The following is a 16,538-nucleotide window of genomic DNA, read 5'->3' as shown; positions in this document are numbered from 1 at the left end:
TATAATTTCTTGAAAAAAAGCAAAACAAAATCAAACCTATATAAGGCCCCTTTTACACTGCCACAAATGTCCGTCAGGCACTTTTTTTTTTGTGCCTTAACGAACGTTGTTATTGACCGGGCTCAACAGGAAACAATGGGTCCCGACAGATACCATTCACTATCATGGGGTCTGTTGTAGGGCTGGGCGGTATACTGGTTCATACCGAATAACAAAATTTTTGTGCTGCAAGATATGAATTTTAACCCATACCGCAATACTGGTTTGGCCCCTCCCCCAGCGCTGCGCTGTCCCCACATCGGGGAACTAATCATATGTGACCTGCAAGCGCTGTTCTAACCTCCTCCCCCCCAATTAATTATTAGCCCAGCGCTGCGCTGTCCCCATACTCACATATCAAATACTCACATATCACCCGCAAGCGCTGCCCTCCTTGTCCTCCTGTTTGTGACAGGTTGAAGACCACTGCTCTATACTGTATCCCTATGCCCGGGCTGCAATAGGTAAACAAAATAAACTTTAACTCACCTTCCCTGTTGGTTCGGACCAGCTTCCAATGGCTTGGGACGTCGGAGAGCCGTCAGCCTATCACCGGCCGCAGCGATGTTCCGCCTCGGCCGGTGATAGGTTGAGCGCACTGTCATGTAGGAAGCTGGCTTCTTACATGACAGTGGGCTCAGCCTATCACCGGCCAAGGCGGAACATCACTGCGGCCGGTGATAGGCTGACGGCTGTCCGACATTCATGTCCCCAGGAAGAGCGTAAGGCCTATGTAGGAACATGCGTTAAAGTTTAATTTTGGTTACCTTTTGCAGCCCGGGCATAGGGATACAGCTATAGAGTGTCAGCGCCCGCGGCCGCTATAAACAGGAGGACAAGGAGAGCAGCGCTTGTGGGCGACGTGAGTAGTACCCTGATGGGGACAGCGCAGCGCTGGGCTAAGAATTAAAAAAATTTTTTTTTGGGGGGGGATACCGTTATATACCGTGGAACCACCATAAGTTAAAAATACCACAATACATATATTTGGCCATACCGCCCAGCCCTAGTCTGTTGGGCAATGTTGTTTTTTGATGGGAATAGCAGGAGGAAAAAACATTGCATGATGTATTTTTCCCCCTGCTATTCTCCCCGGGTTCCCCGTCGGACGTCACACTGTGTCACAAAGGCAGTGTAAAAGAAGCTTAGTTGGATATCATTTCAATTGTATGGACTTACAGAATACATAGAATGTGTCATTTTTACAGAAAAGTGCGCTGGGTAGAAACAGAAGGTCCTAAAAGTTATAAAATTGCGTTTTTTTTCCCAATTTTGTCCCACAAATATTGTTTTTCTTTCGCCGTAGATCTTGTGGTGAAATTATTAATGTCCTTACAAAGTAAAATTGGTGGTGCAAAAAACAAGGCTTTATATGTAAGGTGGAAGATTTAAAGCGTTATGATTTTTAGAAGGTGAGGAGAAAAAAAAACGAAAGTACAAAAAAATAAATAAAAAACTGTGTCCAAATGGGGTTCAAAAAGATATTTATGTTTCACACATTTTTTTCACAACTGCGATTTTAGAGCAGAAAAGTCAGAGAGGAGAAGAGGTGGCGTTACAAAGTGTTGTTCTGAAGTCATTTAAAGGGGTACTCCGGCACTTAGACATCTTATCCCCTATCCAAAGGATCCGCCGCTGGGGACCCCCGTGATCTTGCACGCCGCACCCAGTTAGAATCAGTCCCCGGAGCGTGTTCACTCCGGGTCTGATTACTGTCGATCAGACATTGTGACGTCACGCTCCGCCCCCTCAATGCAAGCCTATGGGAGGGGGCGTGACCGCGGCGGGACCCCCGCCATCAGGCATCTTATCCCCTATCCTTTGGATAGGGGATAAGATGTCTAAGCACCGGAGTACCCCTTTAATGGTTTCTGCTTATGTGTGCTAAATAAATGGTATTCAAAAGCGATTTATTGTTTTTTGCTTATGTGAGCCAAATGTAACAACCCCCTGCGATAGTATGATAAATATGTCACACGTAAGCAAAACCAAAAGCAAGAAAAAACATGCCTACAGAACTCGCTTACCAAAGCAACGATGATAAATGTCCCCGTTACACTTTTTAACGATACCACGCACATCTGAGTTTGGAAGATGTAGGAGGGAAGAAACTTCAGGAACTGATTTGTTTCTGTGGTGTCTCCTGTTAGGCTGGGTTCACACTGCAGAATTTCTGCCGGAGATCGAGCCAGTGGCGTTAGGACCGAGCAGACTTCATTGCTGCCCCCATAGACGGCAATGCATTTCTGGGTGGATCTTTTGGGAGATCAGAAATACATTGCCATCTACTGGGACGGCAATGTAGTCTGCGCGATCCTAGTGCCGCCGGCTCGATCTCCGGCAGAAATCTGCAGTGTGAACCTAGCCTTAGAGTACCACGCATGACTTCACTCAGCTCATTCACTTATGTTGGTAAAGGAAACTGCATTTGTCGGTGCTTGACTTTATACATATGGTGGCCCAGTACGGGAGTTGTTACCCCATACCCTTGCTGCCCTGTCAGGCTGCCTCCCTGCATTGTCCCCTGGGCCCCCTTACACCCATCCCCTCATGTATATGTATTTTGCCATTTATTATGCTGTAAAGTGTGTGAAGAAGTGTTATAACTTTAAGAAATGTTCCCATGTGATCTTCAGTTGTCATGTGAGTTATCATGTGACTGTTACCCAGGAGGTATCAGTGACCAGGTGACTTAAGGGTGACCAATGGGATCCCACCAGAGTCTCCCCCATAAAAGCCCTGGGAGGAGTCTATTTTCTCTCTTAGAGCTCTGCTCTCTTTCTGCTAAGCTGAGGTCCAGTGCAGTCAAGTCTAGGAGTGTGTCTGGAGTCATAGGAGCCTCAAGTCCAGTCCTGCAGCCACAAGCTACAAGTAAGCCACGGTCACAGCATTGTCAGTCACAAGTCAGTCAAGTCAAAGTCATCTGTCAAGTCAAAGTGGCCTGCACTAAATTGTCCCGTTCTACTACAAGTCCCAGCAAGCCCTTAAGGTCTCTGAAGTCACTGGTCACCTCCATGAGCCTGGCTACACTGTATAGACTGTATCATCTGTCACTCAATAAAGCTACAGTTGTCCGTAACTTGGCGTCGGAGTCATTATTGCCCCCCGTGCCTAGCCCAGGATCCAGCGGTATACCTTCGGGTGGTATTGAGGATAAACCATGCCCTGGCATCACGAATACAAGGGGTTATTGCCATCTGCCCCTTGGGTAGTTCCATCTTCCCTGCTTCTCACACCCCATACCACATATACTTGCGGCAATGGTACTGAATTAAACTCCTGATTTCAAGGATTAAGGCATGGGATCCAACAGGCTTGTCTATACAGTGATCCCTCAACTTACAATGGCCTCAACATACAATAGTTTCAACATACAATGGTCTTTTCTGGACCATCGTAACTTGAAACCAGACTCACCATACAATGCTACGGACAGTCCAGATCTGTCAGATATGTCACAACTGGAGGAACTGACCAATCAGAATGGACATTTTACTGGCAAATCACCTCTATTACTGAAGTACATGCAGTGACTGGTGTCTGGTAGCGCCCCCTACAGTACAGCGAGGAACTAAAAGTTCTGTACTACTCCTGTGCCAGGGTTAGCTGCTCCTTTGGACACCAAATAAGGACGGCTCCATTTGGGACACTGTGTGTACTGTACAGGACCCTGAAGAAGCTCCTGTCCTCTACATAAACCATTGTTTCCCAACCAGGGCGCCTCCAGCTGTTGCAAAACTACAACTCCCAGCCTGCCCGGACAGCCGTTGCCTGTCCGGGCATGCCGGGAATTGTAGTTTTGCAACAGCTGGAGGCACCCTGGTTGGGAAACACTGACACAGACAGTGATTTACAGCTCCCAGCAGATCTTTCTTACTTTTATATGTAAGGATTTGCTTTATCTCTTTTAGTTATCTACTTATTTTTCTTTAATCCTCACCTTTTCCTATTTTTGGATGACGTTTTGGTTGCTTCAGAACCAATTACCAGGTTTCCATAGATTTATGGTCTCAACATACAATGGTTTCAACATACAATGGTCGTCCTGGAACCAATTAATATTGTAACTTGAGGGACCACTGTATAGTGTATTTCAATCTTCTCCAACATATATTTCTCTAGCCTTCAGCATACCAATCCCAGGACATGGTACTAGTAACATTTCACACCACCTAAAAGGTCACAGGTTCTAGATCCCCACTATAGTCTGTAGGCTTTTCGAGAAACTCTGTTACACAACGGCCAAGCAAAACACTTAGATCAATTATTGACCAAGTTACTCAACTTCCTATTTTCTCCTAAACTGTGCAATTTTATTAAAAAGTTTCATTTCCCTTTAAAGGGGTACTCCGGTGAAAACCTTTTTTCTTTTAAATCAACTGGTGGCAGAAAGTTAAACATATTTGTAAATGACTTCTATTAAAAAAATCTTAGTCCTTCCTGTACTTATTAGCTGCTGAATACTACAGAGGAAACTCTTTTCTTTTTGGAATGCTCTCATCACGACCACAGTTCTCTCTGCTGACATTATTATAATAATAATGCTTTATTTATTGTTGTCCTTAGTGGGATTTGAACCCAAGTCCCCAGCACAGCAGTGCTAACCACTGAGCCACCATGCTGCCCTTAGCATTCATCTGCTATGCATGGTTGTTAAAATGGACAGAGATGTCAGCAGAGAGCACTGTGCTCGTGATGTCATCAGTGTTCCAAAAAGAAAGCAATTTCCTCTGTAGCATTCAACAGCTAATAAGTACTGGAAGGATTAAGATTTTTTAATAGAAGTAATTTACAAATATGTTTAACTTTCTGCCACCAGTTGATTTAAAAGAAAAAAGGTTCTCACCGGAGTACCCCTTTAACTACTGTACATGTCCAGGACTGAGCTTTGTCCCCGTTAAGCGAGTGGTAGGTGGTACCATATTACGGCCTGTGTATAATGGAGATTGGGATGGGCGAAGTGTCGTGGGTGTGAAGAACGAAGACCTTGCAGAATGTGACATAATTTCTGAGGTGTGGAATACGTGTTTTTTGGATCACGAAAGAGCATTTTCTCTCTGACGTACTCACTGCAGGCCTTTCAATCTCCCTGTAACATCACTAGACAGGTGTGGCTCACTCCTGGGAAGGGCCGTCCTGCCTGCTATGACAACCTTTATGTTAACAACAGGACTTGGAAACCCTTTTTTTTTCTTCTCCCCGTAGCTGTCATTGCTGCCTCTAAATCACAGGAATAATTAAACTATTTATCGTCTTACTGTTTTTAAGCCTTGGCGTCTTTCTGCTGTAACGTCTATGCATTTTCCTCAAATTATTATTATACATTTTTTTTTTTTTTCGTTGGAAGCTGCTATTGTGGGAATGTTTCTGTCGTCTAAGCCTCTGGATATGGAAAAGTTATAAAACGTTTTATGGGATGTACTGTATGTGTGTCTGCGGAGTAATCCAATAGACTGTATAGTCTAGGAATTGGCTTTTCATATAAGGAAATATTGAAGTTATTATATGGTTTTGAGTTTGTTACATTTTTTCCACTCGATGTGTTAATTGTTTGTAAGCCGGGATTACTCGTGGGGCATCCTAGGCGGTTGCCTATGGTCTGATGCCATAAAAAAAAGATCAAATGGGTGCATAAAATAACTTGTCATACACTGCCCCAAAAATGCATGCTTCATAATACTGTAGAGTATTCCCCAACTATTGTGCCCCAGAATGCTGGGAGTTATAGCTTTGCAAGAGCTGGAGTAGCACTGGTTGGGAAACACTGCACTATAGGTATATTGGCTTTGGAGCTGATATTCGGTAAAGTGCCCTTCGTTTTGAGGACTCTGGCTGCTGACACTCTTCCAGTTCCTAATGTACCCAACCAGGCCCCTCCCCCTGAAATAAAGAGGCAGGACACCAGTTTACACTTTTAAGTAAGTAGGGATCAGCCACAGGTTTTATTTTAAATTAGCATATCAAACCAGCCATAAGGCACACAAATTCTCCATCAAAATCCGTGTGGCACTCCCTCACCGACTCCGGTGTGCAGATCACCCATCAGACTGACCACATCTTTGCCTTCTCTAAGCGCCCGCTGTGACTTCAGAATCCATACACCAACAACTGTAAATAAAAGAAAACACATAAGACAACACACCTGTTATACAACAGGGAGGTAGGGCAGGACAACTCCGGGACCCAAGAGGAGAGACTGCAGGGAAGAGGCGCCAGAGCTGCTATAAGGTACCTGGGGAGAGGCTAATAGTCCGGGAAAATAAGGGGATTGGACAGGTTCCCCTAATAACCCATCCCCTATCAGGGAAAAAACAACAGAAAAGGGGGGGGGGGGGGTGGTAGGAGAAAAACTGTTAGCCCTTCCCCCGGTACCTTATAGCAGCCCTTGAGCCTTTTCCCTGCAGTCTCTCCTCTTGGGTCCCGGAGGTTGTCCTGCCCTCCCTCCCTGTTGTATAACAGGTGTGTTGTTTTATGTGTTTTCTTCTATTTCTTTTCTTTTTCTTTTATTTCCGGTACATCTATGGGACTTTGGGGACATCTCCTGATCGTGTAACTCTTGGGCTGCAGAGACTGCACGGAACTTTTAAACATCCTTCCAATTGTCTGGCAGACAGGTGCAGAGAATAGTTAGTGGCGGGGACGTGCAATGAGGTCAGGAGATAATGTCGGAATGTAAGGTCTTGATATGAACAATAACGAAAAAGAAACAGTCATGGATCAGCTCACCACTTTAAACAGCAGCAGGCACTGGTGTAGGTTCCAGAAGCACGGATACAGGGAACCGCTATTCCCCATAGACATAAAACATGAAGAAAATGAAGGGTCCAGCTCCCAGAAGAATAGGTCCAATAAAACTTAGCATTTAATTCTTACATACTAAAAATTTGGATCTTTCAGTAAAAAACAGAAAGTGACATGTCACTCTAAAACATAGGAGTGAAACACCAACATGTTTCGAGCCTGAGCTCTTAATCATAGCCATGATTAAGAGCTTAGGCTCGAAACGCGTCGGTGTTTCACTCCTATGTTTTAGAGTGACATGTCACTTTCTGTTTTTTACTGAAAGTTCCAAATTTTTTGTATGTAAGAATTAAATGCTAAGTTTTATTGGACTTATTCTTCCGGGAGCTGGACCCTTCACTTTCTTCATGTCTGGATATGAAGCTGTTATATTAGATTGAGATATGAGAGCGAGAGTGTCATTTTTACTTTTCCTCTTTCCTTTTCACAAGGTTTAGGTAAGAAGACTAGTACTGAGCTAGTTTTACAATAATTGTCTAGTCAACTTTGGACTTTAGCCTTGCAGTCTAAAATAGATGAGGACAGGATATAAGGTCGGGAGGCAGGATGGGATATGAGGACTGGATATAAAGACAGTACATACCGTATATACTCGAGTATAAGCCGACCCGAATATAAGCCGAGGTCCCTAATTTTATCCCAAAAACCCAGGAAAAGTTATTGACTCGACTATAAGCCTAGAGCAGGAAATACATCATCCCCCCATGTAATCATCCAGACCCCCGTCATCATCCAGACCCCCGTCATCATCCCCCACCCTTCATCATCACCGCCTGTCAATCCCTTCATCAGTGGTCTTCAACCAGCAGACCACGAGATGTTGCAAAACTACAACACCCAACATGCCTGGACAGCATGCCCATCGGCTGTCCAAGCATGCTGGGTGTTGTAGTTTTGAAGCCTCTGGAGGTCCGCAGGTTGGAGACCACTGCGGCCTTCGTCATCATCCAGCCCCCCCCCCCCTTTTGTTTTGTACTCACCTCCCCTCGGCAGGAAGTTAGGGTGAGCTGGTCCGGGCCATCAATGCTGCAGGGATCGTCCGGTGGGGAGGATTAGTCGTTGCGGGCTGTCCATTTTCACCCGGGGGTGCCTCTTCTCCGCGCTTTGGGCCCGGCCCCGTATTAGTGACGTTGCCTTGACGACGACGCACAGGGACGTTGCGCATGGACCTCATGCTGGGAGTTGTAGTTTTGCAACATCTGGAGGTCCGCAGGTTGAAGACAACTGATGAAGGGATTGACAGGCGGAGAGTTCACTCGAGTATAAGCCGAGGGGGGCGTTTTCAGCACGAAAAATCGTGCTGAAAAACTCGGCTTATACTCGAGTATATACAGTACTCTATAGTATACACCACACTGTAGTAGCAGAATTTGTTTTCCCCAGTGTTTGAAGTGTCAGGATTACTTTTGGCCATGAACATGTGATGTCTCATTTGGCAATGCTCACCTCCTTGTTTCAAATTATACCAAGTTGTATCAATCAGGGAAAATATTATGGACCTTCTGTTTTTGAATTGGCACAGAAAGCCACCTATTCTGTCGTAATTGCATTGACACTTTTGAAAAACACGGACATTTGAAGGATGTCACTTTGGTACAGTCATACCATCTAAGCCTTCATTTTAGCACAAATTTCACATAGTGCTGATGGAGAGGTAACAATCTTTTGCAAGTGCGGATTGTGCTTTTGATCTGTATAACATGTGGATTGCTCTTTTCATCATCTTTCAGTTGTCACTAAAGCAGTCAAAAGGGCTTCGTCACAAGGGCATTGTCACCTGAATCACAGGCAAATGGGATTATGAATGCCACCTTCCCCGAATAAAGAGTATTGATGTAATAATTGGGTGCCACCATCTCCGGACATAAAGAGTATAATTTGCCTAGTGGTTGAATTGTATGTGGTTTTGCTGGCTCTGTTCTGCTTTTTATATAATTTGAAGCATTGGAGATGTAAACTGTTCTGTTGAGAGGGTTGTCCACAGTTTGACAGTAAGGTAGAGAAAGGAGCATTAAATAAGGGTTATTCGGGTATAATAAATCACTTCTAGAAGGAAGTTGTGAGATACCTGGCCTGCTTCTTTCAAGCAGAAGTTTACATGAACGTGACAGCTAAATAAGACACGGGCAGCCACAAGCTTCAGACTCTGTTAATTAAAATGTTTGTAACGTTACAAGACAGTAAGAACACAAACATACGACACTAAATGGTAATATAAAATGATATGCCTTCTACATCTATTAAAGGGAATCTGTATATACTTTTAAAAGCTGCCAATAGCTGTCAGGGTATAACAGAAAACTGTTCCTTTTCTGAAGCTGATGGTGTCATGGAGGTGGGGCCAAGCTACTGAAGTGCCACATCTTGGTAAGACTCCTTGCTTAACCCCATGTCCCAGCCCCTCTTTGACTGAAGCATGGAGCTCTTTATATCTGTCAAGGAGGTGCTTGGCGGTAAGAACAAGCAAGGAGGCATACCAAGCTGTGGCACTTGAGCAGCTCCGCCCCGCCTCCTTGACGCTATGCTGAGAAATAAAAAGACAATTTTATAAGTTTGGTGACCATAATAAGCTCCAGGAAAGGTACAGTTTGCTTTCATACCATAACAGCTATCCGACAATGTCTGCTTTACATTACTGTTTTTTCTGCAAGTACAATATTTGGGCTCTTTGCTTCCAGTGTCTTTTTTTTTATAATTGATCTGAAACTACACTGAAATTCATTATCTCACAAAAAGGGCATTTTTCTTATGTTCAGAGGTGTTTACAGGGGTTATCTGTCACAAAACTTTTCTTTTTGTTTTGTTTTAATGGATTCAGGCTGGACTAAAAATAAAAATGTAGGAATACTCACCCACCTCCTGTTGTTCCAATGGTGCCTGGTACCCACCAGTCAGTGTCTTTTGCTCCACATGAGGACACATAGGAAATGCCCACTGAGCCGATCACTGGCCGAGACAGGATACCACTTGGGGAATTTCCTATGTACCAAGACTTGGAGTAAGAAACTCTGATCAGTAGGGATCAAATATCATTGGAACGGCAGTGCAGGCAAACGCCTATAAAGATAAGCTGCCAGGGTATCAATTTTGCCCTCCAAACTGCCCCCCAATACTTTATAGATGGATTGAAGTGCATTCCAATGATAGATTTGTATGCCCCAGACAATGTCATGGTTTATTTAAAGTCCTTGTGTCATGTGCAATTGAGGGGTATGCAGTCTCTAAGGAGGAGATGAGGAGGAGATACTTTTACTTGCAGTCATTATGGCCATTCTCTCCACTCGGTAATGTCTGTCAAACCCGGCACAGCCATAGTGCAAGCGGCTGCGTCTCCTCCTCCGTGACTACTTACTCCTCATTTGCCAGGTTCCCGGGTTTTAATGCCAAGATTTTGTCAATTTAGGTTTTGGTGGATATACTTTTAAGGGTAGCAGTGCAAATGTAAAGCCGCATATGGGATGTTCAGCTCTGAAGTCTATATATAAGGGATTTATTTTGCCTGTGCTGCCTAAATGATTCCTTGTAGTATTCCATTTCTAAGATCATAGGAGTATAGTCCTTTTTTATGCAGTGTTCTTTCAAGCATATCTATGTGCCCGTCTATATATATTTAGATATTTCTTATCTATATTATGAATTTATCTTCAGCACGGTATAGAAATTACATTGATATTTATTATTCAATAATACTGATGAAGTCTCATTGCTCTGTACCAGTGATCTTAAAGGGGTACTCCGATGGAAAACATTGGCCCGGATTTACTAAGAGTGTTTTGTAGGCTTGTTTGTGGGTTTTAATTCCCTACATTTTTTTTTTCCACGGTATTTACTAAGGTTTCCCTACATTTTGCACTTTTCCCTACATTTTGCTTTTCTTACACATGCTCTGATATGTAGGGTTTTCCTCAGCTCAAATCCACCGCATTTTCTGTGGAAACCATAGTAAATATGTTGGGCTTTTGTGAAAATTTGGGGAATATGCCCCCTTTTCAGTGACCACGACCCTTTCTACAACAGCCATGCCCCTTTTCGGGTTTTCTTTTTCAATTCTGGCACAAATTCTGGCGCAGACAGAATTTCTGCACAACCCGACAAAACATGTCGGGTTTGCAATAGTATTTGAGGGCAATTTTATTTTAAATCAACTGGTGCCAGAAAGTTAAACAGATTTGTAAATTACTTCTATTAAAAAATATTAATCCTTCCAGTACTTATTAGCTGATGTATTCTATAGAGGAAGTTCTTTTCTTTTTTAATTTCTTTTCTGTCTGTCCACAGTGCTCTCTGCTGACACCTCTGTCCATGCCAGGAACTGTCCAGCGCAGGAGAGGTTTGCTATGGGGATTTGCCCCTGCTCTGGACAGTTCCTGACATGGACAGAGGTGTCAGCAGAGAGCACTGTGGTCAGATAGAAAAGAAATTCAAAAAAGAAAATAACTTCCTCTGTAGTATAAAGCAGCTGATAAGTACTGGAAGGATTAAGATTTTTTAATAGAAGTAGTTTACAAATCTGTCTAACTCTCTGGCACCAGTTGATTTAAAATAAATAGTTTTCCACCGGAGTACCCCTTTAAACTGTGACCCTCCAGATATTGCAATACTTTAACTCCCAGCATGCCCGGACAGCCAACGGCTGTCCGGGCATGCTGGGAGTGGAAGTTTTGCAAAATTTGGAGGGCCACAATTTGAGACCACTGATCTGTACAGATACCTATGTAGTAGACTACCCATAGGAAACCCTGGCACATGCATTTAGGAATTTCTATATACAAATGTTGCAGTGCCCAGCAGTCAACCTAGAACTGTTGTAAGCCACTGTGCCGTAAACTAACATGTTGACCTTATGATCTTCTTTTAATGATCTTTTACCAAGCCTCTATTCTTCTCCTCCTGCAGGTGACATTTGGTGGGACCTTCATCGGCATTGGGCGTAAAACCCCAGACTGCCAAGGCAACACGAAGTACTTCCGCTGCAAGTTCTGCAACTTCACGTACATGGGCAACTCGTCAACGGAGCTGGAGCAGCACTTTCTAAAGGCGCACCCTAACAAAATGAAAGTGTCCTCTGATTCTGGTAAACCATCAGAGAAAAGCACCAATAAGTCCAGCCCTATTCCACGTTCTTGTGAGCCTGGAGATGTGGGAAAGTGGCAAGACAAAACCACTATAAAAGCTGCAGATGATATACCAGTTGGATATTCAATGCCAATTAAGCCGGTAGATTCATCCAGGCAGAATGGGGCAGATGACACCCACTACTACTGGTGCAAGTTCTGTAGTTTCAGCTGTGAATCCTCCAGCAGTGTCAAACTTTTAGAACATCACAGCAAACAGCATGGGGTAGGGATGTCAGAAAATCCTAATTCTGATCCTATTGAAAAGGCCTACAGGGGAACGGTTATTAATCAAAATAAAATTGCCAAAAATACTGACGAACAGCTTACAGCAAAACTAGAGAAAGGATTGGCCAAAAAGAAAGACCTCTCCATAAAATCAACTGAGGATTTGATAGTTACCAGTTACAATTGTCAGTTTTGTGACTTTAGGTACTCTAAAAGCCATAGCCCAGAGGTAATCTTGGTTGGGCCTCTCCTGCGCCATTATCAACAGCACCACAATATTCACAAGTGTACTATTAAGCATTGCCCTTTTTGTCCCAGAGGCCTCTGCAGCCCTGAAAAGCACCTTGGAGAAATTTCTTACCCATTTGCTTGCAAAAAGAGTAATTGCTCTCACTGCGCTCTCTTGCTGTTGCACTTGACTGCTGGGGTAACAGGTAGCCCTCCAGTTAAACACCAGTGTGATCAATGCCCATTCTCCTCTCCTGATGTAGATGTGCTCCTGCTTCACTATGAGAATACTCATGAAGGCCAGGCATCTGAGGTCAAGCAGGAACTGAATCACCAGCTAGCAACCGATGGGCAGATGACCGGCAAAGAAAGCAAAGAACACTCATGTACCAAATGTGACTTTATCACCGTGAGTGAAGAAGACCTTTCCAGACACTACAGGTAGGAACAAAGCTTTGATGGTCTTTTTTTATATTCAAAACGCATAATTGGATAGAATATGCACACCGACAATGTCTCTGAGCATTGTCATCATATCCTGAGAATCAGACATTCAAGTAGAATTACATTTTATTTAAAATTATTAGAGTTAATACTGACATTTAAAGTTTTTTTTTTTCCCCCCATAATCAAAGTTGGTAAAATCAGACGTGTCCAAATACATATATTAAAAAGATTAACAAATGTGCTGTTTTTTTTTTAGGAAAATGCCCTACACCCCTATACTGTTCTTCCCTATGGATCTCATGACTTCCTGGACTCCTCTTTGAACTGTGACCCTGATGTTGCCAGTCAACATTGCACACACCTTCCCACAACCCCCCTTGTTTGTATACACAGTAGAGATAATAAGCAATATTCAGTTGAACTGAGCATGTGGGACCGTCTCAGTGGATTCCCCACGATGGTCATAACCAAAAGGGCAAATTGGCAAAACAAAGAGGACCGGTAGGGGAATAGTGCATCAGTTTAGACCTCTTTATCTTCATATCCTTATCTAAGACCCCTTTAAAGCTTTTACCTTCTATTTGAGAAATAGAAGTGATTATTTAACTTGTGGAGCTCTCCACGAGAAGGCTCCCTAATTTTGAACAGGCAATCACATGGGTATACTTTTGGTTAATTTTTTTTTTTTTGTGTGCTTTTGTAGACTACGTTTGCATTAACATTTTCTGTGCAACAAAATAATCTACAAAACATCCTAAACAGAGTGGGTAAGGGGGCAATTAACAAACAAACCAACTCTGGGCTTCGGCTCAGGAGTCACAAGCTCCTAATATGTCCCTCCCGTAAAAAGTGGCTTTTATTAGATATCAATATAAAATATGATAACCCTCAAAGAAAAGTGTTAAAGAAAAGGTATACTGTGTAGTAACACTGACCACCTATATATAAGGGTATTGTGAAACACATTGAGGTATCAACCCCTTAACAGATAAACATAAGGGAGTCTGCAGATCTCCACCAATCTATCCAGTATTACACAGGAAAAGTTAAAATAGCAAATTATGCCTCTCTCCACATTGGAGTGTTGCTACACTGTATACTTTTTTTTTACAATTTTTTTTGAGGGTTATTATATTTTATATTCAGATCTAATAAAGTCTGCTTTTTAGGAAAGGGACATAATAGGGGTTAGTGACCCCAAAAATTCATCAAAATACAATGGACCACTAACTAGTTTTTATCAGACACCTATCTTGCATGAGAGATCTATGATACCGAATGTCCCACCCACCAATATAACAATATTCTATTCCTTTCCTGCTTTTGTGTTGGAAAAGTTTAGGTAGTTTGCAGCTACACCTTGTTTCTAGCATCCTCATAGTTGGTCTTTGTATTATTATCATCCAAAGTCCAAAGTCCATATGGTGGTCTTCCTCAATACATTTAGCTTGAACACTCAGACAGCCAAGATACCATGTCCTTGAAGGGGTTGGGGAGAGATGGTGGTAATTTGAATCACTCAATAGAAAAGGTAATGAAGTCCGAGTGGCACCACTAATAATCCTAGACAGGTATACTTGATTAACAAACGGAACTGAAAAGGATACAATAGGCGGGTATTCAGACCCAGGTAATTTGAATGATAATAGAAATAAAAATGACTGAACTGATCAAAAAGATGCTAAATCCCTGAGGAAGAAGGAAGAAAGAAACATGGTGGTGACTTTAACGGAATAGTGATATTTGTATGGTTTTGAAGACCAAGCTATTCTGTACTATTTCGTAACACACTAATTTCTCCAGAAGACGTGTCCGTCTTTTCATCGAGAAATTATTAACTCAAAATATTATTTTCTTTTAAGAGCAATTTTTTATCCTTATTTTATCTGTTGATACAATCTGAAGAAAAACATTTTGCTGTGTTCCTACAGAGATCACACATTTGCATGTGGTTTGCTGTACACTGCACATTTTATGTTTTCTTTTACACGGTTTAAAATTATTTCATAAAAAAAATGCCAGCTCTTCGGTCTATTTGATCAGGCGGTGCCACATAACCCTTTTTTTTCAGAAATCTAAAAAAGGAAAATAATTGCAAGCCTCAGTAATTTCATTTTGGGTTATTTTTGTACACTGGGAAATTTTTTTGCCCTACGCTGGAATAGTCTTTAATGTAGAGAAACTGAAGATTAGTATAGTTAAAAATGACAATTAATTATTCATTCTATTATTCTATACATAAATTATAAGTCATGAATGGAAAAAAACAGGAAATAATGGATTGGAGCAAATGGCTTTTGGCATATTTAGAACTGATATCCTACCACTTGCTTGTCATATACATAAATTATTTCCTGGTAATCTGGAAATTGTAGAATCTTGAAGTAAGCAATAACTCCGCTTGATGTATGTGCAACATCTGGACCTTAATTACTTTGGTAAAAAGGTCTACTGCTCTGTAAATGAAAGCACGTATAGGCTCCTTTTTTGTTCTAAGTTACTGACAACAAATTCAGGTTAAGGAAAAAAAATGCTGTTTGATGGGCCCATACTGTATCCCCAAAGTTATTATTTCTAGAAGAGAATAGGGTGAATCATGGGGACTGTTTGAAGCACATAAACTACTTACTAGGGGTTACTCCATTAAACTTTTTTAATGTCATTATGCCCGGGCTACTACAATTAAAAAAATTAATAAACCTTAACTTACCTTCTGCTGCTTCCCCAGTGCCTCTGGATTCACTTACCCATCCTCCAGCCTTGGTTTTCTTCTTGCTTTTGGGGCGAGACACATCACACTGCTCTCAGCTCATTGCCAGCAGCAGTGATGCCCCACCTCGGCTGGTGAAATGGTAGTGTGATGTAATGGACCGAGGCACCAGGTAGAAGGCCGAGTCTGGGCTCAATTCATCACACTGCAAGTCGTCGATTAGCTGAACACAATGGGACATTTTAGTCTCCGAAAGCAAGAAGAAGACCGTGGCTGCAGGAGAGCGACTCCAGCTGCATCGGTAGAGTGGTGGAAGGTAAGTTAAGGTTAACAGTCATAGTCAAGATATGATGTTTAAAAGGCATCCCTTGCCAGCCCATAAGTAGTCTCCTGGGCAGGGACCCCTTCTATAATATTCCCGTCTGCTCAGGCTTTAATCACACCCCACAACTTTATTCTTCACTCTGCTCTGTCTGCTTAGGAAGTAGGACAGTGATAAGTGCTCTCAATCATACTTAGTGGGTGTGATTACAGCCCGAGCAGACAGGACTGGCAGAGGAGACTACTTATGGGTCATTGAGGGATACCTTTCAAACTTCATATCTTGAACATCGCTGCCGTGAGGAGCATCTTCTGGGCATAGTGAGGAATAAGATTTTACCATATATAAGATGTCCGGTTCCCTTTGAACATTGTTCTGTACCATATCTATAATTTTGGTGCAAATAAAATCCACTTTATTCGATAATGACAAACACAGGAACACAGGAGGTTACGCGTTTCAAGCGCAGAGCGCTCTTAGTCATATTAAGTATTTGTTACAAAATCAGAAAGTAAAAATGTTCTAAGAGTGCAGAATCCATAATAATAATAATAAGAGTGAAATATGTCTTGCTGAATTCCCACTTAGGTAGAGGAGGCTAACTTATTTGTATGTATTGTCTCTATGCTCCCTATTCCTATCCACACTT

At 42.4% G+C, this 16,538-nt stretch overlaps 1 protein-coding gene across 10 annotated transcripts in view; it reads left to right on the top strand.

The window, feature by feature from the left end:
- Positions 1–16,538, top strand: part of TRPS1 (transcriptional repressor GATA binding 1) — a 350,577-nt gene that overhangs the window by 149,710 nt on the left and 184,329 nt on the right. For 9 of the 10 annotated variants that reach the window (XM_056522631.1, XM_056522630.1, XM_056522633.1 and 6 more), the window contains one exon: positions 11,737–12,851. In XM_056522631.1, coding sequence (XP_056378606.1) covers positions 11,737–12,851 — 1,115 coding nt within the window. The remainder of the gene's footprint in view (positions 1–11,736; positions 12,852–16,538) is intronic. The other variant, XM_056522638.1, reaches the window with a different exon arrangement.

The sequence above is a fragment of the Hyla sarda genome, chromosome 5, assembly GCF_029499605.1.
Source record: "Hyla sarda isolate aHylSar1 chromosome 5, aHylSar1.hap1, whole genome shotgun sequence".
NCBI classification, from domain to species: domain Eukaryota; kingdom Metazoa; phylum Chordata; class Amphibia; order Anura; family Hylidae; genus Hyla; species Hyla sarda.
This window is presented reverse-complemented; position numbering and strand designations above follow the sequence as displayed.